The following is a 22,396-nucleotide window of genomic DNA, read 5'->3' as shown; positions in this document are numbered from 1 at the left end:
GAAATAATTTTAATCTTCTAACTTTGGCTTGGGTCAAACTAGACCCCAATGGCAAAATTCAATGCATTTCTGAGGTATATTTTGACTCCAAGAGGTTTTTTGTTTCCAGAAGGAAAACGGTAAGTGGTAACTGGCTGAAATTTGGGGATGTTGTAAGGCTGACATTTTGTGACAGTGTCCTAGCAGGACTACCCTGAAGGTCTAACGTGTAAATTGCAGAATGGAAAGTGCGCCTGGGAGGAAGCTTTGACCCCGAGAGGCAGGATGGGGTTATAAAGCAGTATTGTATCACTTTATGGCTTCCCCACCCCACCCCCCAAGGAATCCTGGGAGCTGTAGTTTGTAAAGGTTGCTGAGGTGTTAGGAGACCCCTCTTCTCACAGAGCTACAGTTCCCTGGGAAGAGGGAATGTTAAACCCAGTAGTCGAGTGGCAAATTCAGAAGTGCAGGGTCACTTCATCATAGTCGTAGCCTCACTGTTTTGCTGCTGGGTTGAGAATGAGATCCTTGTTAACGTCTTCTCCCACAACAACAGACGTCCCTAGGAGCTGATAAGCATGAAAGGGGAGAGTGTTAGGTACTGAAAGGTCTTCTCAATGATCAACTCACCTCCTTTCACTGGTTAGCTCCAATCAGCAGGAAAAGACAAGGAAGCATGTTAGAAGACTCTTCTAAGTGACTAACACACTCCCTTTTCATGCTGATTGGCGCTCACAGGATGCTAGAGACAGAGGGACTCTGCTGGGACTCTGCTTCCCAAAAAAGTATGGGGTCTTTACTTTTCCTTGAGACCCTGGATGACTACACCCCTGGTTAAACCACTCTGGAACTTGTAGTTCTGTGAAGGGAATAGGGGTCTCCTAACAACTCTCAGCGCACTTCCCAGGATACTTTGGGGGAAGTGGTATGATATTGCTTTAAATGTATTGTGTGGATGGGACCTCAGGGTAGGTCCACACCAAACATTAAATCATATCCAATGCGCATTTAAAGTGCATGACTTCCCCTAAATAATCATGGGAACTGTAATAGAAGGGTGCTTGGAATTAGTAGCTCTTTGAGGAGAAAACCACAGTCTCCAGGATTCTTTGGGGAAAGCTTGGAGCTGCCCTCAGAGGTCACAGGCATGTTCCAGTGAGGCAAAACATTTTAGGTGCAAAGCCGGGCCATTGAGAGGTGTAGTCTGGGGAGAGTTCTAAGGGCCAGATAGAGAAAGCTAGAGAGCCACATTTGACCCCCTTATTTATTTATTTTATTTTATTTATATACCGCCCTAAGCCCGAAGGCTCTCTGGGCGGTGTACATAAAAGGTAAAAGCAAGCACAATATATAAATACAATAAATACAATAACTCAAGAAACAAAAACACACAAACAATACGAAAACCAAACAACATCCAGAATACAACATAGTAATAAAATACTGTAAAAATACACTTTAAAATGCCTGGGAGTATAAAAAGGTTTTCACCTGGCGCCGAAAAGATAGCCACGTCGGCGCCAGGCGCACCCCTTGGCCTGAGGGCCTCCACCCTTGCTGTAAATTACGTGTCCGGAGCCGGTGGGACTTCTTGCCTCATCGTCCATCTCCTCAAGGCCTGGCTCACTATGAAGATTCCGGGGGTGATGGCTGTGGAACAGATGAATGACAGAATCCTCTTTTGCCATCAGAAGCTGACCACAAACCTGACAGGACTGTCTGAGGCAGTAACAGATTACTTTCCTTTTGCCCTCTCAGTTGCTCCATTACCACCTCGCGTCTGCGGTTTTCCTGCAGCGAGATGAGGGAAATGAAGTCAACAGAGCCTTCTGCAAATCAAGCCTGTGGCACCTTTTTCAGGCCGGCACACTTCAAAACATCCCCTGAGCATTGGCGATCTTTCGTCAAGGGCATGGTTCGCCTTGGGGACTAAATCAGTCCCTTCGTCCTATGTCACAGCTACTGTGGCTTCCCTCACACACATCCTGCCACATCCCCAAATTACGGAAGGAAGTTTAAAATTAAGTCATACAGATGAAGTGCATAGCGCAGGAGGCAGGCGCTGCTGACGCCCACAAGGAGAGGGTGCTGCTCGAATGACACGATGGACGGAGACATGGCTGAGACGCTGGAAGAATTTGTATCGGGGCCGCTGGTTACTTGGGTGAGCATCTCCTGTGGGGAGGGAGGTGTTTTTTTGGGGGGGGGTTGTTCTGCTGAGTTACCCTAAAGAAGGGTATTCCTTCCATGGGTTTCCAGTAGTGCTAAGCCTGGGAGTGTTGGCAGGATGTCAGCTGACACCTGCGGTTTGGATCTGGTTGATTTTTTATATATATATAAATGTACACACAATGTACGTACGCACATATACAGTGCCTTGCAAAAGTAATCGGACCCCTGACCAATGCTCTCATATTACTGAATTACAAATCATACATTGTAATTTTGCTCTTTATATTTTATTTTGAAACACTAAAACTCAGTCAATTATTGTATGGTGACATTGGTTTTATGTTGGGAAATGTTTGTAAGAAACATAAAAAACTGAAAACATGTTGCTTGCATAAGTATTCAACCGTGGAAGCTCCCAGTTTATACAGATTGAGAAAGAAATTGCCTTTCAAGGACATAATTACCTTGCCATTGGCCTCCACCTGTGAACCATTAAAGTTCCCAACATAAAACCAGTGTCACCTTACAATAACTGATCTTAAGTTTCAGTGTTTCAAAATCAAATATAATTGAAAACAGTTTTGGATTAACTGTTTAGAACTGCAAACTCATTTTGATGTAAAATATGAGTCCACATCGTAACAACTGAATAATCTTTCAAATGTTGAGTGTTTTGAAGTAAAATCACATCTGTCTCGAAAAGGTATTTCTCCAAAGAAAGAATCCTCACATGCTCTTGAGATAGTTGAGAACTGTAGATGTCAAAATACATTTTGCAGCGCAAGACGAATCTGTGGTTGTTAAGGGCAGAGGATAGACACTTTTTTGAACTGGTACATGTACAAGAGAATTTAGTTTTAAAAATTTATGTAAAAAACAGGTGGTAGAAGTAAAATACCAATTTGCCACAGGTCAATAGCCATTTCGCTACATGTAGCGAGTACAACTTGATGGACGCCAGGGCTCTAGAGGGTGGGGGCTGTTTAGATGGCCATGTGCATTACTTCACTTCCTTTAAAAAGTGGTTGGGCCCAGGAATTAAGAACGTAAGAAGAACCCTGCAGCTAGACCCATCCAGTCCAGCATCCTGTTGCCACAGAGGCCAAGCAGATGGTTATAGAAAGCTCACCACTATTTGCCTCACTTCCGAAGAGGTGGTAAGGTGACTTTGGTGACTTTTGTGTCATGTTCAGAAATGATAAGTCTGGGAGCGTATCACCCAGCCAGGAGTGATATTTCAGCTCATGTTTGCCTCATTCTCCTGACAGGTGCAAACCTTGGAGGCTCTGATGGACTCAAGATCTGATCAGCCCCCTTCTCCCCTGGGCGAGAAAAGACATGGAGGCCCCCAAGAGTATTTCCTCAAGCTGGTTGGTGGGGACTTCCTCATCCATATAATGGAGATAATGTGAGTCATTGTGTGCTGTTGAGTGGACAATCAGGGTTTTATAGCAGTTTAACTATCATGGCTTCCCTTGAAAGAGTCCTGGAAATTGTAGTTGTTAGTTTGTCATCCCCCCCCCCCCAAAGAAACCTTGGAATTATAGTTCTCAAGGGCACAGAGGATTATATGTTAAAGATCCCCAGGCAATCGTGGTAGAGTTACAGTTCCCAAAATCTATTGCGGAGAGGGAAACCTGATAAATAATTCTGTTGTCCAAATATTCCTTGTCTAAGCTTGGCTCTGTTTTAGGGTTTTTAGCCAGGATAGGCCAGTCAATGACTGCAGGTTTTCTCGGCTATTGAAAGAGGAAGAAGTATTTGGATGCAGGATTTGGGGAATGACCATAGCTCAGTGGTAGAGCATTGCTTTGCATGCAGAAGGTCCCAGGTTCAATCCTTGGCATCTGCAGCTAGGGTTGGGAGAGACTCTCTGTTTGAAGCCCTGGAGAGTCACTGCCAGTCAGTGTAGACAATACTGAGCTACATAGACCAGTGGTGTGACTCAGTATAAGACAGCTTCCTAAGTTTCTGTGCTCCTCTGATTATTCTCACCATGCACCTTGCTTACATTTCCTAGAGACCTGATTCCTGGGGGGGCACAACCGCCATGGAGAGAGCAAAGCGACGAGGCACAGAGGTTGCAAATGCTCCAAACCGTCCTGCAGCGACTACGCAAATTCTACCAGGTGAGCAGGATGTCACACACATTGGATCTTGGCCCACGGATGTGCTCTGGTGTCCCCACAAGTTCCTGACAGCCCATGTCGCAGGAAGCTGAAAGTGTATTAGGTTTCAGGTGCTTCACAAATGAAATTACTAATATTGTTGTATGTTTAGATGCTTTGTAAACAAATTATTGTTATCTTTGTTGGTATTTATTTCATTTATGAATTGCTTTTCATGAGGCATCCTAAAGAGATTTACAACAAAGTAGCATAACTGTGTGTGTGTGTGTGTGTGTCTCTCTCTCTCTCTCTCTCTCTCTCTCTCTCTCTCTCAACAAGCCTTTTCAGTAGATGCCTTCTCCCAGTCTGTGTCTGTATTAGGTATGGAAAGATCTGACCATTTCGGTTCACTCAGTTTCCAATTTTTCTAGTCTTATATTCAGTTCTCCACATTTCTGCAGCAATTTGCAATTTATTTATTTTTTAAATCCTCATTAAAATCCTCCAGCATTTTAGTGTGTTCTCCTAATAAACACAGTTTTGTAGGCAGTTTTGACTGCACATTTTTGCAAGCCATTTCTCTTAATATAATGCATTTTTGTATATTTTCACTCCTATACTAATTTTTATGCACCCTTTCCTCTAGCATATGCATTTTTGTAAATACTGTTTGGCTGTCGAACTACATTGCCAAATTTGAATAAGTGCAAATTTCAAAAGATGCCTCTGTTTGTTCTCAGATTGTTTTGGAAAGTGTGAATTTGATAGATTTGGCTTGAAATGCGAACTGAATCGAATTTGTTGCCCATCCCTAATCTGTATTGGAATTGTGTTTTTTTAATATGTTTTTAAATATGTTCTGTTTAATTATGTTTTTTATGCTTTATGTTTTGTTTGCCACCCTGGGTTCCCTTTGGGAGGAATATAAAACCAATTAAAAATATATATAAATCTAAAAACAGTTTAAAACGACAGCAGCATATACATAAAATCAATTCAAATACAAGATAGATACCAATGGGATAAAGATTTTAGAAGGCTTGTTGAAACAGAAACATTGTTATTGTTAAATTTTGTAATAATAATAATTAGTGTGGATAGTGTCATGATATAGTTTAGTCACTAGGTGGCACTGGAATTAGTTATATGTGGTTGGAGTTAGGCATTTCATGTTGCTTTTCTGTTCTTAAGGATGCCTCCAGATTTCTCAGAATGGTTTAATGGTCAATCCTTCCCAGGGAACTCTGGGAATTATAGCTGTGTGAGAGGAACAGGGGTCTTCTAACTACGATCAGCACCCTCAACAATTCTTTGGGGGAAGGTGTGACTGAAGCTGTATGATACTGATTTACTTGTTGTGCAAGAGAGACCTTAGTCACGTCCATTAATTTCAGTGGGTCTACTCTGAGTGGGTGCCCCAACAGGTAGCAATCCTGTGCAAATGTTTAACTGCATATATGTCATGAGAAAAAATAAACAGCTGTTGACTATGTGAACTGACTATTAATATGTTGAAGAAGTGCACATTACCCAATTAACTATTACTATCTCCCCATCCCTCTCCTTTTACCAGAACGATTCGCAACAACTGATTCTTTCATCGCCTCCTAATGTATATCTTCTGGCCCGAGATCCTCTCACAGGTAGGCCTATTGGTAGAAAAACTGAGATGCTAAAGGCAGCAAGGCAGATGGACACAAACTTTCCTTCCAGTCCTTCATACCAATTGTGGCTCAAGCAAACCGTTAGAATTGCTCCTTGAAAGCTGGAGAGAAAAATCCTCCCAAGCCACAACCCATCTGGGGTTTAATTTGTGTTGAGCTTAGCTCTGGAGCCTTGACCCCTGCAGACGAATAATTTAAACGACTGCTACTGAACATGTGCAGAGTACCTTTTCTTGTCACCAGGCCATTTTATGCACACGCACACACCAGGGACTACTGTTGCCAACCCAGGATGTGACTTCCAGACAGTTTTAGTTCTAAGCACCCAACATTTTAGGAATTTAAGCACCATCTTGGGCTGCCCAGAACCATTTCCCCTTCCCAGAAGAACAATGGCTGTGGGACCTCTTGAAGAGGCGGGTTGCCAGAACATAAGAAGAGCACAGCTGGATCAAGCCAATGGTCCATCTAGTCCAGCTTCCTGTTCTCGCAGTGGCCAACCAGGTGCCCATTATGGGAAGCCCAAAAGCAGGTCCGGAGCACAACTGGACTTTCACCACTTGTGATTCCCAGCAACTGGCATTCAGAAATTCTCTTCAACAACGAAAGTGTATTGTATTTCTAAGTATACCTCCCCTTCATTATGTCAGATTTTAAGACCTCTGCTGACAGTTAATAAGGGGAGGGGGATTGAAGACTGCTGCGCTCCATTTAATTGTGCAGACCAACATTCACAGCTCCGCTGAGTCCGATGTAGGCAAAGGACAGGACCCATTGCTTTCAAAGACAGGGCAAGGTCGCTGCATTTTATTTTTCCTGGCTCCCGTGCCTTTAACAGTGGTGTGATGTGCAGCTATTCCATGGGTAAAGCTTTTTCTGGCCATTGTGGATAAGGCTGCACCTGTTGAATTTTTGCAACCTCTTCAGGTGCCAAGGTGTGGTAAGTCTAGAAACAGGGTGGAGGGTCAACGATAGGATTCCTTTGGCTCCAAATCTCACATTAACAGTTTCTTCTCATTTCCACAATGCTATGATCCAGCACAGGCTGTTGGGGAGATGAAGAAGCTGATGCTGCTCTTGCTGGGGAGTGCTGTCCAGGTAATTTTGGGACTGAGGGGGAACGATGGCAATTTTGGCTGTTTCACTCTCTTGACTCCTAGGAACTGTAGTTTGCCCCTCACAGAGCTACAATTCCCAGTACCCTTAACAAACTACAGTTCCCAGGGATTTAAATATGCTTCAAATGTATAAGAGAAGCTGATAACCCTCCTTGAACTTCCAACAGTGTGAACGGCGGGACGAGATAATTGGCCTTATCCAGACACTGGACATTGGGACCCAGGCTGCCTTGGCTTCTGCTATCCAGGAAGTAAGGACGGGTTGGGGGGTGGCAGTGGTAGGGAGTGTCATTTTCCCTGTCCCATCATGCTTTGCACTTCAGACCTCACATGAATAGGGCAAATCTCCTGGTGGAGTTAAAGGGATGCTGGGATAAGGGAAGCTGGTGAGGCAAGTGCTGTGTTTGACAGAACTTGTTTTCTTTTTTTTAAAAAAAGCGTAGTGCCTTAAGAACAGGGGTGGGAACCTTTTTCAGCTGAGGGCCACATTTCCCTTTCAAGGGCCACACACTAACAGTGGGTGGAGCCAGAGACAAAAGTGGGCGGAGCAACCAATTTTACTTTTGTACAGTAGGCTAGTTTCTGCATGTGCTGACATGCTTCTTGCTTCTCTGGACAGGGGACGGAGAGGGGTGTGTGAATGTGTGTAGAGACACAGGTCTACTCGACAAATGTAAGATTTAAATATGTTGCTCTGCCCACTTTTGCCCCTGATTCAGCCTGCCACTTGAATGTGGCCCTCCTTAGGTGGCCCAGAAGGGAATGTGGCCCTTGGGCTGAACAAAGATCCCCCCCACTGTTCTTAAGGGTGCAGCTCCCCCTGTAGGATCTCTAGAAACTACCCTTCCTAGCGCTCTTTGTAGGGTAGATACCAGCTTCAGAAGTAGGATCTTCCTCAGGGCCTCAGCAGGGGTGGAAAATATTACGCTTCCTCTCCATGCCAGCTCTAATCCCATTAACTTTTATCACCTCCTCAACCACACCCAAGCTGATGTAATTGGCATTTTTTTTTAAAAAAGGTCTGCACATTAAATTCAGATAAGCATTTTGTGTAGCTCCTGAGGCAGCTCTTGGTACCTCACTGGGGCATGTTCTAACACACATACCTGCTCCTTCCCAGGTGACCCAAGAGCCCAAAAATGTGCTGAGGTTGCAGTGGAAGCAACTAGGACCCTCCGAGATGGAAGAGCTCCTCTGGAACATGGTGTCCCGCACTCGTGAGCTGGTGCATGAGCGAGACGCAGGCTTGGAGGTGGAGGATACAGTGGGCTGTGTGTGGTTCTAATTCCTGCTCTCTCCTCAAAGCATGGACTTTCCCCAACAACAGAGATCCCCTGGGATCTGTCTCTGTGTTACCCGATGGCAAAGCTGTAGCCTGGGATTGTGGAGTGGGGAAGGGGAAGGTAACACCTGTTGCATTGGTGGCTGGTGTCCACTGAGACTGGTGGGGCGGAAGGCAGAGAGCCCATCGGTAGATAGCACCAGAGCCAATGACAGGCAGCGCCAACAAATCCTAATTTTGTCCCTGTCCTCCTCCTCCCTGCTGAGTTCTACAAGGGCAGCATTGAGACTGATGACTAGGAAGCTGACAGGCAGGGCCACCCCCTGGACTGGATGTAAGTAAGAAGGCAGGCAGGCGGGGGGGCTGGCTGAGGGCAGACTGATGCACCAACCTCCAGTGGTGTGTTGATGCAAAAGATCAAAACTTACCTGCAAGCACTGTGGATTTGAAATTATGTGAATCATAAAATAGTTTTAGTCAGCGTCCAAGGGCTTGTCAGTCATCCCAGTGCCTTTTTGCTCATTGGTCAGCACATCTGAAGACTGGAGCAGGTTTACCAATGAAAATTCAGGGAGGGGGTGTTGGAACATCCCTGTATTGGGGGGCGTGCTCCTTATGAAATTCCTCTGCTTCCGATCCCCCATTACTACCTCTATTCTCTGTAACAGTAGAGGGTAGAGATATTTTTCAGCTCAAGAGCCACATTCCTTTCTGGACAACCTTCTGGGGGCCACATACCAGTGGTGGGCGGAGCCAGAGTTAAAAGTGGGTGGAGCCACTGATGTAAATTTTACCTTTGTGCAGCTTTCTGCACATGCTCACACACCCTACTGCATCCACCCAAGCAAGAGGCATGATCAGAATACAAGGGCCCATTCCAGCCAGGCCAAGACACTCAGGAAGGGTGTGAAGTGGGGCCGGTGCGGGGTGTGGCTTGGGGAGAATCCCTAGGGCCAGGAGAGCCGCATTCCCTCCCGTAAATATGAGGTTCGCCCCTTCTGCTTCACTCCCTTAGCTTCCATCTTTAATCCTTCTCCCTCTACAGAAACTGTGGGAGCTGCAGGAAGGACGGGAACTGCCCCCAGTCCCCCCACCGGAGAGCTGTCGTCAGCATCTTGGGGTGCAGCTTGCTGAATCTCGGGCCCAGGTGCGGCGTCTGCAGCATGAGCTGTGAGTGGGGGTGGGGCAGGCACCTAAAAAAATGGGGCCTGGGGGGGGCATGTGTGGGATTTTGGACTGAATGTCCCCCTTGACTCTCTGCAACGGTTTCGACAGCACTTTTGTTTCTTTATTTGTTTCTTTATTTTATTTTGAGATATTTAAATGCCGCTTTTCAGGCGGGACCTCACAAAGCAGTTTGCATAAGATGATCACAACGATAAACACTGATTTACAAGAATTCCAATAAATTTTTTTATTTTTTTTTTTAAAAACCCACAACTTGTTTGTTTAAAACTGAGGTGTGGAGCTTTTTGGCTGTGACCCTCCCTGTGGGCCAACTCTGATAGGTGGCTGGAGCAACCCACTCATCAGATGTTGTTATGATGCCGCATGATTGACAGGTGTGCTGGCCCGTCCACCTGTCAAAATCCCTTCTTAACAGGATTCCCAAGCTTGGGAACCACAGTGCAAGGGAAAAAATCCCGACTGATGGCTGCCCTTCGAATAAGGTTTCCATGGTAAGCGGTATTCAGAGGGGGTTTCCCATCGCCTTCCTCTGAGGCTGAGAGGCAGTGACTGGCCCAAGGTCACCCAGTGAGCTTTATGGCTGTGTGGGGATTTGAACCCTGGTCTCCCAGGTCCTAGTCCAACACTCTAACCACTACGCCACACTGATTCTGTTCTTTTGTCTCCTGTAAAGCTTTGTTGGAATGCAATACTGGATGTAGATTCTGAACCGTTGTTGTTGTTGTTGATTGCTATTTCTGTGCATCGGCTGGGCAGCTTTTTGCACCAGCTGGAGGCTCCAGACCAGGTCCAAGGATGGCCCCGCATAGAGCGCATTGCAAGACTCGAGTCTTGAGGTTGCCAGGGCAAACCTCATTGCAGCCAGGCTGTCCCTGTCCAGCAATGGCCATAGTTGGTGCACCAGCCGTTACTGGTTAAAGGCACTCTAGCCACTGAGGTTACCTGAGCCTCGGGTGCCAAGGATGGATCCAGGAGTAGGGATGGAAGGATCTGCCAGTTTTGTGTCTCTCCATTGCCCGTTTTTCCAATCTTAAATTAATTTCTCCATGTTTCTGATTTTTTTAAAAATCCTCATGAAAACTCTCCATCATTTTTGTGTGAATTTCTCCTAATAAACACATTTTTGTCAGCCTTTTTGACAAATGCACACATTTTTGCCAGCAATTTCTTCTAATATAATATATGTATGTGATTTTGACTAATATATCCAATTTTTATGCACACTTCCCCTAATATATGTATTTTTGTAAACTTTGGATGGTCAGAGAACTGCATCACAAACTTCTGGTAAGTGCGAGTTTTGAAGGACGGCTGTGTCTCGATTCTCATATTGTTTTGGAAAGTGCAGATTTGGTAGATTTGGCTTTAAATGCAAACTGAAGCAAAATCCTTCCCAGTCCCTATCCCCCAAACTACACACCTGTTCTTTCAGAGGGAGCGTAACCCCATCCAGAACAGGCAATGGCCAGTCTTCCAGACGCTGGAACCACCCGCCCACAGTGCCTCTGTCTTCCCTGGGTTCAGGCTTAGTTTATTAGCCCTCCTCCATTCCACAACTGCATCCAGAGAACATTCCAGACCGTGCTCAGCCTCTCCTGACTCAGATCTTATGGAGAAATAGAGCCACATATCAGCGTACTGATGACCCTTTGCCCCAAAACTCCTGATGACGGCTCCCAACGGCTTCATAAACCGTGGGGCGGAAACACAATCCTCCAGTGCTACTCTCTGGAGGTAGGAACGGAACGGGCAAACATGCAAATTGTGGCAATTTCTCTTTCCATTTCCAACAGAATTAGCTGACATCGCCACTTGCCGACAACACTGAATGGCTACAAATGACTTTAATAAGGAGGCTGTCCTAGACTGAGGATGGCTGGAGGGGGAGATTTGGGAAGAAGGCCCCGCTTACTGGAGGGGCTGTCCTCTGCAGTTAGGGGAAGGGCATGGCACGTGGGCGTCTGCATGCAGACAGTTGCAGGCTCAGTCCTGGGCATCTCCAGGTAGGAAAAGCTGGCTGGAAAAGCCTGAAAAAAATCTGGCGTGGCTGCTTTTATGGTTTTTCTGTTTGTGTTTGCAAAATAAAAATGCTCTCTTAAAAAAATAAATAAAAGGGAGTAAATAAAATGAAATTCTACTGTTTCCTCCTCCGGCCCGGCCCGGCCTGCAGGGAAGAGAAAATGGAGGAACTGCTAGATCAAGAAGACGAACTAAAGAATTTGGAGAGGCAGCTTCAGAAGTTGCGGCAAGAGGTACTGCTCAAAAACATGCACAGGAAGGCCATATACCCCATGTATTTAAAGCATGCTTCAAGCATATAGTTTCCCCCAATGAATCCGGGAGCTGTAGTTTGCCCATCACAGAGCTACAATTCCCAGCACCCTTAAAACAATACAGTTCCCAGGACTCTTTGGAGGGAGCCATGTGCTTTAAATGTCTGGTGTGGGTATCCTCTCAGTCTAATACGCCATTCGCTATGACTGCTTAGCGTGTCTACACACTGTATTTAATCTTCCATAGAATACTGGGAACCGTAGTTTACCCATCGTAGAGCTGCAGTTCCAGGCACCCTTAACAAACTGCAGCACTTTCCTTACCACCTGAAGCCACTTTTTTCTGACTCATCCCTAACTCGTTCCCCTGCCTTCTCCAGAACCGGGAGCTGGTGGGCAAGGCCCGCCTGACTGGGCAGTACCAGGATGAGCTGGATGCCTTGAAGGAGAAAACCTTGCGGATGGAACGGCTTCAGGCAGAACTGACTGCCCTGAGAGAGCGGCTGCCTGCTTTGGAGCAGTGCCGTGCCCAACTGAGGGTAAGGTTGACAACTGGCCACTGTTTTTTGCCATCTGTAAAACAGAGAAAAGAAGGTGTTCTGTCAGCCAGAAAATCAGAAGCGGGGAAGCTTTTTTCCAGCATGAGGGCCACACTTCCTTCTGGCAAACCTTCCGGGGGCCACATTCTTCTTGCTTATGTGGATGAAGGAAAGAGAGGGGTGTGTAGAATAGAAACTAGCGGCAAGGGAATGTGGCCCTGCGGCTGAGAAAGAGTTCCCTGGAGTGATGCTATGTCAAGGGCATTGTGGGAAACTTAAATGGCAGCTCCCAGACCCTCGCTGAGAGCTGCCTGGAGCACTACAGCAGCTCGCGATTGCTGGGTAAGTCTACCCAGGGAGGTTTAAGTCTGTCTGTCTGGTGCTTTAAGTCTACCCACTGGGGGAAGCACTGACACAGGGTAGGAAAGGGCTCCTTAAACCTGGAGTCATTTCCCAGATAATTTATGGGCTGTTTTGCATTGGCAGGAAGAACGTGAGTTTTCCCAGGCCTTGCTGGAGACAAAGGCCATGCTGGAGGGGAAGCTGGAGGCTGCTCGCACCCAGGGGAAGCACCTCAACCAGCTGGAAAAGGAGAGGCTGCGTCTGCAAAGCTGCTTGAGCCAGACCCAAGAGGTGAGAGACCCAAACCAAGACTTGCCCCTGCTGCAAAGCCCTGTCTGCCCCACACTGTGGCTCCATGTGCCAATCCACCACCAGCCTCCTTAGATGTCCCCGAGTTCTAGCGTTATGGTGAGAGAGGGAGAAGTAACTTTTCTCTATCCGCTTGCTCTTTACACTATGCATAATTTTATAGTTACCCTTTTCTGGACTTTTTCCAACTCTACAATATTCTTTCTGGCTGTATACATTATGGGTTCTAGCCAACAAAGTTCAACTCAGAGTAGACCTACTGAAATCAATGGACATGGCCAACTTAGGTTCATTCATTTCAATGGGCCTACTCTGAGGAATACAACCTTATTTATTTAACACATATTTAAAGGATATGGCTTCCCCCAAAGAATCCTGGGAACTGTAGTTTAAGGGTGCAGGGAACTGTAGCACTGTGAGAGGAAAACTACAGTTCCCAGGATTCTTTGGGGAGGCCATGTCTTGTAAAGCATAATATGCATGCCACCTTCAAGGTGAGGCGACCAGAATTGTATTGACCAGAATGCCATTTAACAATAATGGGTGGTATTCAATGACACTCCCTCTCAGCGTTAGACCCATTGAAGTTTATAGACATGAGTAACTTAGGTTCATTCATTTCAGTGGGTCTACTCTGAGTGGGTTGGTTGAATACAACCCAAGGAAATAAAAAAAAACAATGAAATTTAAGCGTAGGCTCTATATGCAGGAACAGGACCAGCTCTACCACCAGACTGAGGAGCTTCTGAGGGAGAACTTGGCTCTCAAGAGTCAGCTGAGGCGAAGTTTAGGGGAGTCCCTCAACGCACTCCGAGCAGAAGAGATAGAACGTGACTGGGCCCCAGATGGTGAGTGTCGCTTGCTCTGCCCCCAACCCCCGGCACCTTTCGCAGAATCATCGTACACACTGTAACTTTAAAGCACGTGTCCCATATCAGGTGTGGGGAACCTTTGACCCTGCAGATGTTGCAGAACTACACCACCCCTGGTCCTTGGCCGTGCTTACTGGGACTGGTGGGAGTTGTAGTTCAGCAATATCTATAGGGCCAAATGTTCCCCATGCCTGTCCCAAATAATCCTGGGGCCTGTAGTTTACCCCTCAGAGAGCTACAATTCCCAGTACCCTTAACAAACTACAGTCCCAGGAATCTTTGGAGGGTAGGAGGATGTGCTTTAAATGTATTTATTAATTTATTTATTACATTTGTATACCACCCCATAGCCGAAGCTATGTATGGTTTGTATGTAGCCCCAGATATAAGAGTATTTTCCCCCTCATCTGCTTCTCCAGAACCTTTTGAAGGGCCTGTTTTGTTAAGCTGTGAGGTGAAGGAGGCAGGTCGGTTGCTGGCCCTGGAGCGGGAGAACCAGGATCTGCGCAGGCAGCTAGAGGAAGCCCTGGAGGACCCCAGCAAGTCCAGAGATTTGGAAGCAGAATCAAAGAATGCCGTGCTTGATGAAGAGGTGTGGAGGGAGCAGCGTGGAGTGAAGGGCAGGCTTTTGAGGGCCCAGTATGCTGTAGCCACAGTCATGCCATACATTTATTCCACTATTATTCCGCTTTAAACAGTCATGACTTCCCCCCAAGAATCTAGGGAACTTAGTTTGTGAAGGGTGCTGAGAGCTGTTAGGAGACCTCTGTTCCCCTCACAGAGCTACAATTGCTACAGTGGTTTAACAGTCAATCCGTCTACCCAGAGAACTCTGGGAATTGTAGCTCTGTGAGGAGAATAGGGAGTCTCCTAACAACTCTCAGCACCCTTCACAAACTACACTTCCCAGGATTCCTTGGGGGAAGCCATGACTGTTTGAAATGGAATAATAGTGGAATAAGTGTATGGTGTGGATGTGACTTGTATGTGGATCGAGCACTCCAACTCACTCGCAAAAGAGAACATTATGGCAGTGTGTGTCCTCTTTTGCAGTGAACCTTTATGTAGCCAAAAAAACCCACTATACATGCACCAGAGGGGAAGTATCAGCAAGCCTGGAGAAACCCCAAGTCATTTGTTTATTTCATCTGCCCCAGTCAGCTTGGCCAGGGGAAATGAGGGTTGTGGTCCTGTAACATCTGGAGGACACCAGGTTCACCACCGCTGCCCTAGAGCTCCTGTCAGTCCCAGCAAGCATGGCCAATGGCCAGGGAATATGGGAGTTGTAGTTCAGCAACATCTGGAGGGCCAAAGGTTCACCACATCTACCCCAGGGAGTCTGAGATTCAGTCTCAGACAGGTTAACGACTTTTCCTTCTATGAGATAAACTGGACAGCAAACATCCTGACAATGTTGTTCCCTGAGAGGTTGGAGCCATCAGCAGTAATTGGCTTCCTTTGACAAACAGAGAGGATGCCACAGCAGAAAAGGCCCTGCCCATCATCTGAGCCTCTGATAACAGGGGCACACAAAACAGGGCCTCCTCTGATGGGTCTTCAGACATGAGGGAGAGGCGTATGGAAAGAGTTGTTCCTTAAGGACAGGATAAGGTGCCTGTGGGGAATGAAGGAGCGGGTATGGAGGAAGGGACATTTTCCAGGTGACACACTAACACAGATGTTGCCAACATAACTGCCACACAGGTGCCAGTATGCCTGCAATCACCTCAAAAATCCACAATGCATGAAGGACTGTTTGCTCTTTCTGCTCAGTTGTCACTTGCCTCTTCTGCACACCCCAGCAGCAACCATTTTGTGTTATGCCACACCCTCACGGCAGCCATTTTGTGACAGGCACTCACGGTCCTTCCTCGAAATCCCAAGTCTGCCCACCAGTCCCAAAAGGTTTGGCAACTCCCTGCGCTAACGGGTTCTGTCTTTTGTGCCCCATCAAGCTGGAATCACGGCAAAGCCGGGTGGAGCCAGAGGCAGGAAAGCAGGCTGCAGACCTTACAGACTGTTTTCCAGAAGCCCAGAAGCAGCGAGAGGGTAAGGCGTTGGCTCCAGAAAGGAGAGCGAGCCAGGGCCTGAGGCAAGAGACTGAGGCGGCCTTGTCAGAGGCTCGGACCCTGTTGAGGGAGGCCGAACATCAGCAGGAAGCAGAGTCCCGCGGTGCAATGGGCCTTGAAGACAGGCTAAGGAGCCTGCAGGAGGCTCACGCCAACACCCTGGAGGAGCGAGAGGGAGAGCATGAGCGGTGGCGCTTGGAGACTGAGCGTCTGGTGGAGGAGGTCCAGGCCCTGGAGCGAGAGCAGGCAGCCTTGCGGGCCGGATCCCAGGCCTTGCAGGCCGCAGCCACCCTGGCTGAGTTGGAGCTGGGGGAGGCCCGGCAGAGCCTCCAAGGCGAGCGGCTGCAAGGGGCCCAGCTGGCCCAGAAGGCCCGGCGGCTGGAGGAGGACTTGTGCGAGGCCCGGCGGGAGATGGAGGGCCTGCAGCGCAGCCTGGAGCAGCAGAAGGTGACTCTGCCTCAGATGGAAGTCGAGAAGGGGGCCCTAGGAGAGATGCTCAGCCAAGCGGAGGACCAGCGGCGGCAGCTGGAGAAGGCCAACCGGCGCCTGAAGGCCCAGACTCAGGCGCAGGAGGAGGCGCTGGCGGCTCAGGGCCTGCACCTTGTCCACCTCGAGGCCCAGAGCCGTCAGCAGGCAACAGAGCTGGGCAGCCTGCGGGAGGCCACTCAGCGTCTGAGGGAGCTGGAACAGGAGTGTGCAAGCCTGAGAGAGCAGCTGGACTCCAAGCGTGAGGCTTCAGCCATCCTGGAGGAGGTGAAAGAGAAACTGGGTTATTGAGGTATTAAAGGAGGAGCTGGGATCCAGCCTGGTGTTGGCAACTGGCATTCTTGGGCAGCCGCTGTGGCCCCACAGCGCCAGCAGGGCACCCGGTGACGTCTCTCCTCCAGAGCTTCCTTAAACAAAGGTCACGTAGATACATTGAAAACACCTTTAATGCACGGGGCTTCCCCCAAGGAATCCTGGGAATTGTAGTTTGTTAAGTATGCTGGGAATTGTTGCTTGGTGAAGAGTAAACTACAGTTCCCAGGATTCTTTGAAGGGAGCCATGTTCCCCTCCATGGCACCAGGTTGCCATTTAAGTATCCCACAATGCCCTGGAATGACACTTGGTCAGGGGCATTGTGGGAAAATTAAAATGGTGGCTTCCAGACTTCCACTGGAAACCTTCAGGTGCTTGCCTCTGTCACATCACTGGTCACATCTACACCGTACATTGAAAGCACATGGCTTCCCTCAAAGAATCTTGGGAACTGTAGTTTACCACTCACAGAGCTACAATTACCAGCACCCTTCACAAAGGGCACTTCCTAGAATTCTTTAGAGGGAAAGAATGTGCTTTAAACATATGGTGTGGATATGAGCACTGCCAGATAAACCCCTGACCACAGGAGGGAGCCTGTGAGAGGTCTCTTGGCCAAGGGCCCCCTCCAAATCAGAGCTGTCGCTGGCTGGGGTCCAAACCACCATCTACGGTGTTTTCCATGTGCTTTTTAGCTCTCCTTCTGGCAGCTCCAGGGAAAGTCAGGGAGCTACAATTCTCAGAGTTCCCTGGGAAGAGGGATTCTGGTGGGAATGGTCGCTCTGTAAGGGGAACAGGGGTCTCCTGGCAACTCTCAGCACCCTTAAAAAAACAACATTTCTTTGGGAGAAGCCATGACTGTTTAAAGTGATATGATACTAAATGCAGAGTGCAGATGGGCCTTGAAGTTAGCACATGCAAACTGTATACAGATCTGTGTCCTCCTCTTCTTTAGTGATTCGTAAGAGGTCACCCGATTGCCACGTGCACTCACACAGGCATGTTGCTCCAAATTTCCCTGCAGTTGTAGTGGCAAGTAAATAATCCACTTGTGCACACTTTTTTTTTATTTGGCTTTTCCCACCAGAGGGCACTACAGGACAAGAACAGTGGCAGAGGCCTTGGAAACAAAGAAGGGGTGAGCAAGAAAGAAAATTGGGGCCACATTCACACCATAAATTTATTCCATTATTATTCGGCTCTAAACAGTCCTGGCTTCCCCCAAAGAATCCTGGGAAGTGTAGTTTGTCAAGGGTGCTGAGAGCTATTAGGAGACTGAGACTCCTATTCCCCTCACAGACCTGCAATTCTCAGAGTTCCCTGGAAAGAGGGATTGATTACTAAACTACTCTGGGAACAATAGTCATGTGAGGGGAAGAGGGGTCTCCTAACAATGCTCAACACCCTTATTAACAAACTACAATTCCCAGGATTCTTTGGGGGAAGCCAGGACTGTTTAAAATGGAACAATAGTGGAATAAATGTATGGTGTGAATATGGTGTGGTTTACCTTCTACTAGTTTATGGTGGACCATTAAGCACTTGCTAGTTGCTGGGAGTTTTGCAAAAGGATTTGGGCACTCCATACATATAAAGCGCACAATAGCTTCCTCCCGGAGGATTCTTTGTGGGGAAGCCATGTACTTTAAATGTCTGGGGTGATGCGCTGCGTTTGCCTCAGTAGCTGATCAGAGGGCAGGACTAGATCTAATAAACTTACATTACAAAAGAGGGAAGATTTGGTTTTGTTGAACATTAAGGCTGCAATTCTAACCATACTTACTCCCAACCCACTTTTTATTTGATTTATTACTTTAAGAAACAATTTTATTTATTTATTTTACTTACTTAAATGTATTACTGTTATTTAATAATAATAATAATAATTTAAAAACATTTAAAATTATTGTCAATAATTATTTAAAAAGTATGGCCAATACCTTTTTAATACTTATTGACCATCCTGTTTAAATAATTATGGTGAATAATTATTTAAAAGTTTTTAAAGAATAATAATTGTAATAAATAATATAATCACAATGGTAACAATAGCAATAATAATAAATCACAACATGTCCACATAGTAAAGCATATGAACCAGAGACGTGAGATGGCAGGGGGGGGAAAGGAGAGGACTGATGCGCCATAAGGGGTGATGAAAGGGGGAGGCAGAAGAAGCTACAAAGGACTCCCCCCCCCTCAAAAAAATATCCTCACAAGATGCCTAATTGTTCCAGGAGCTCCAGAAGGAGAAAGCGGAGGGGAAGGAGAGGGAAGCCATCTTGGCTCAGCTGAGGGAGCAGCTGTTGAAGAAGGAAGAGAGTCCCCAGGTTGGGACACAGAGCAGGCCTCCCAGGTAAGTTGCCAAGCGATGCTGGTGCAATTGAACCCAGGCTTGCTAAGGCTGCCTACACACACCATACATTTAAAGCACTTTGCTTCCCCCAAAGAATCCTGGGAACGATAGTTTACCTCTCACAGAGCAACAGTTTCCAGCACCCTTAGCAAACTATAAGTCCCAGGATTCTTTGGGGAAGTCATGTGCTTCAAATGTATGGTGTGTACACATCCTAACTGTCCAGACGTCTTTACAGGCTGGGCCAGAATTTAATTCTCCCAGCCAATTATTCCCGAAGAGACGGACTCTGAGTTATCTTGTCATCCAAACACATTAAATTAGCATTTATACAGTGGTGTCCAACGTTGTGCCCTCCAGATGTAAACATTCCATCGTCCCTGGCTGTTGGCCATGCTGGCAGGGGCTGATGAGAGTTGTAGTTCACAGCAGCTGGAGGGCACCAGGGCGACAGCCTTTGAGTAAAGTATGTTTCCTGGCTTCCCGGCACTGATATGTCTACAGCCAGGAAAAGCAAGAGGAACATTCCAATGGGAAGGAGCTGGAGCTGGAGGGGGAGAACAGCGCACTCAGGAGGCAGCTTGAGGAACTGCACGCTTTCAAGCAGCAACACGCAAACAATGGCCAGGTGAGAGACCCTGCAAAAGTGTCCTTCCATCAGAACAGTTCCCGGCTTGTGCCCATGGGCCTGGCCTACAAGAGCAACAGGATGAGGTGGCAGAGTCCTGAGGTTAGAAGTGAGGGAAGTGGGGAAGGCTACCTGTGAATGCATCCCCAAAATATTTCTCATGCAGGATGGATGGATGGATGGATGGATGGATGGATGGACTGCCTTCAAGTTGATCCCGACTTATGGCAACCCTATGAACAGGGTTTTCATGGTAAGCAGTATTCAGAGGGGGTTTACCATTGCCTCCCTCTGAGGCTGAGAGGCAGTGACTGGCCCAAGGCCACTCAGTGAGCTGCATGGCTGTTCCACATGTTGCCAAGGCAAGGCTGGTTCTAGGTTTGGGAAGCCCCTAGGGTAGGAGTGAGGAACCTCAGGCTCAGGAGCCAAATGCGACTCTCCAGGCCTTTCCATGTGGGCCCCAGGACTCTCCCCAGGCCATTTTCCCCATCAGCCCTACTTTGCACCTTCCTTTAATGGTTTTGCCTAATATGTTATTGAGCTCTGATCATGCCTCTTGCAGAGGGGGGTGTTGAATGTGTGAGGAAACTGGCCTACCTCACAAAGGTAAAATTCATGTGTCTTGCTTCGCCCAGTTTTGCTTGTGGCCCTGCCCACCACTGGCATGTGGCCCTCGGAAGGTTGCCCAGAGGGGAATGTGGCTCTTAGACTGAAAAATGTTCCACACCCCCACCCTATGGAGAGGTACCCAATAAAGGGCATTTTGCTATCTTGGACTGCTGGGCAGCGTGGAGCAGCCACTTGAACTTCCCACAATGCCCTTGACATAGCATCTTTGTGGGAAATTAAAATGACAAGTGTAGGCGGTCTCCCAGAGCAGGTGTTGGCAGAGTGGCAAGGCCTGGGCTGCTTCTGAATGCTGTGTGTGGGTACCAGCCAGGCCTGAGCTACACCACTCTCCCCAGGCACTGCAGAAATTGGATGTTCTCCAAAACTTAGCTTTTGTTTTTCCCCTCAGGCAAACAGCAGCCTTGCTGTTCCACTGTTATCGGAGGAGCCGCCTGTGACCCAGGGCACGGAGGGACAGAGTGAACAGGAACCTGACTTGTTGCCCTTCCAGGTTAATACAAGAAGCGAGGCCCTGAGTGCGAGAATCATTGAAGTGGAACGCAGGGTGAGCGCATGGGGAATAAAAACATAGGGAGACGTGGGACTGATATCTTCACTTAGTGACACTGTTTTTCTCTTCCCTCCGCCATCCCAGGCCAGATGTATTTGGGCAAATGCCCATGTTATTATCCCCATACACCCCAATTTCCCAGTCATTTAGCCCCCCCCCCGTAAAAGGTAGCCTTTCTTTGCTAATCCTTTTTAAAGCAGAGCTTTCCTGAATAGTGGAATCCAGTAAAGCAAACTGTTTACCTGCTGATATCTAAAGGATCAGTCACTTTACATTACTGCTGTTCAGCTGACTCCAATACACTTTAAAGGGAACTGTTGTGATTTGTTGGGTGATTCAACAGTGAGATATTATTGATGGTCCTGGAGAGATTGTGAATGACTGCTGAAGGAGCTTTTCACATCTAATGTGTAAGCATTGCTGCTCAAAGAGGAGCCATTTAATCCAAATCTATGAGTCTTTTTTTAGGTCCTCTAGATCTGGTGGAATGAGGGTGTCCCTCCCCCCAATTGAGAAGATTCTGGGGTGTGCCCTCAATTTGCCTGAACATCCAGCCTCGTTGAATTTAAATTTTGGATTTCAACTTTGTTTTATTTATAATTGTATTATGTGTGCCGCTTAGACAGCTTTCTGATTAAATGGTTTATAAACCTTTCTAAATAAGCACAAATAAATAAATAATGTGAGGTACCAGATTTGCATTAAGCTTTGGGGCACATCCTAGTCTCTCCGGATAGCTGCATCAACTGTGACTAGAAGAAAATATCATTTGACTGTATGGATTGGATCTAGACCAAGTTAGCGTAGGCCCCAGTGAAATCAATAAACAACTTACATCATTACTTAACTCCCATTGAATTCATTGGGAATGAAGTGCAACTGACTTGGCCTGCACCAGTTGGTCTAGATTTAATCCCATATCTTTGAAGAGATCACTTCAGTGCCAGGTAGGAAGGTCTTCCAACTTTCCTACGCTGCACCAATTTCAACTGGGTGTTGGATTTACAGAATGCCGTTCTGCAGGCTGAGAAATCAGCACTAACGGGGCATCTCGGCCAGCTGGAGTCGCAAGTAGGCAGCCTGCAGGTGGCTTTGCTGGGCCTGCAGGCCCAGAGTGCTGACGCAAAGGAGGAAAGCGGGAGATGGCAGGCTCAGAACAGCACATTGCAGGTAAGCGCCTGGGCTATACGGATGGATCTGCCCACTTTAGTTCTGTTAAGTTCTTCACATTTCTGCAGCAATCTGTGATTTTTAAAAATTAAATCCTCATGAGAATTTGCCAGCATTTTAATGCAAATTTCTCCTAATAAACCAGGAGTGGGGAACCTCGTGCCCATGGGTCAGCTTTGGCCCATCAGTGGATCTAGTTTGGCCCACGAGGCCATTTGGTAAAGTCAGCTGATGAGTGGGGGATGGTGGGATTAAATCTTGCTTGGTGGTGCTTCTCCAGCACATTCCCTGTAGGGAACACGCTGACGAAGCAGCCGCCTGCAGAGAGCAGGATTGGACCCTCTGCTT

The 22,396-nt window shown here is 47.3% G+C and overlaps 1 protein-coding gene across 6 annotated transcripts in view; it reads left to right on the top strand.

Annotated features, from left to right (window-relative positions):
- Nucleotides 1–1,684: 1,684 nt before the first annotated feature.
- CCDC88B (coiled-coil domain containing 88B) overlaps nt 1,685–22,396 on the top strand; it is a 32,632-nt gene continuing 11,920 nt past the window's right edge. For 3 of the 6 annotated variants that reach the window (XM_061606163.1, XM_061606164.1, XM_061606162.1), the window contains exons 1-19: nt 1,685–2,143; nt 3,420–3,559; nt 4,172–4,280; nt 5,833–5,902; nt 6,963–7,021; nt 7,209–7,292; nt 8,162–8,293; nt 9,369–9,493; nt 11,682–11,763; nt 12,165–12,323; nt 12,810–12,956; nt 13,684–13,822; nt 14,266–14,438; nt 15,802–16,668; nt 18,952–19,070; nt 19,575–19,698; nt 19,865–19,951; nt 20,717–20,872; nt 21,887–22,048. In XM_061606163.1, the coding sequence (XP_061462147.1) occupies nt 2,084–2,143; nt 3,420–3,559; nt 4,172–4,280; nt 5,833–5,902; nt 6,963–7,021; nt 7,209–7,292; nt 8,162–8,293; nt 9,369–9,493; nt 11,682–11,763; nt 12,165–12,323; nt 12,810–12,956; nt 13,684–13,822; nt 14,266–14,438; nt 15,802–16,668; nt 18,952–19,070; nt 19,575–19,698; nt 19,865–19,951; nt 20,717–20,872; nt 21,887–22,048 (2,994 nt within the window). In that variant the 5' untranslated portion in view covers nt 1,685–2,083. Of the gene's footprint in view, nt 2,144–3,048; nt 3,314–3,419; nt 3,560–4,171; nt 4,281–5,832; nt 5,903–6,962; nt 7,022–7,208; nt 7,293–8,161; nt 8,294–9,368; nt 9,494–11,681; nt 11,764–12,164; nt 12,324–12,809; nt 12,957–13,683; nt 13,823–14,265; nt 14,439–15,801; nt 16,669–18,951; nt 19,071–19,574; nt 19,699–19,864; nt 19,952–20,716; nt 20,873–21,886; nt 22,049–22,396 lie in introns of those variants that run through there. The other 3 variants (XM_061606165.1, XM_061606167.1, XM_061606168.1) reach the window with 3 other exon arrangements.

The sequence above is a fragment of the Rhineura floridana genome, chromosome 22 (assembly GCF_030035675.1).
Source record: "Rhineura floridana isolate rRhiFlo1 chromosome 22, rRhiFlo1.hap2, whole genome shotgun sequence".
In the NCBI taxonomy this organism is placed as follows: domain Eukaryota; kingdom Metazoa; phylum Chordata; class Lepidosauria; order Squamata; family Rhineuridae; genus Rhineura; species Rhineura floridana.
Note: the sequence above shows the minus strand (reverse complement) of the source record. Positions and strands in the feature narration are given on the sequence as shown.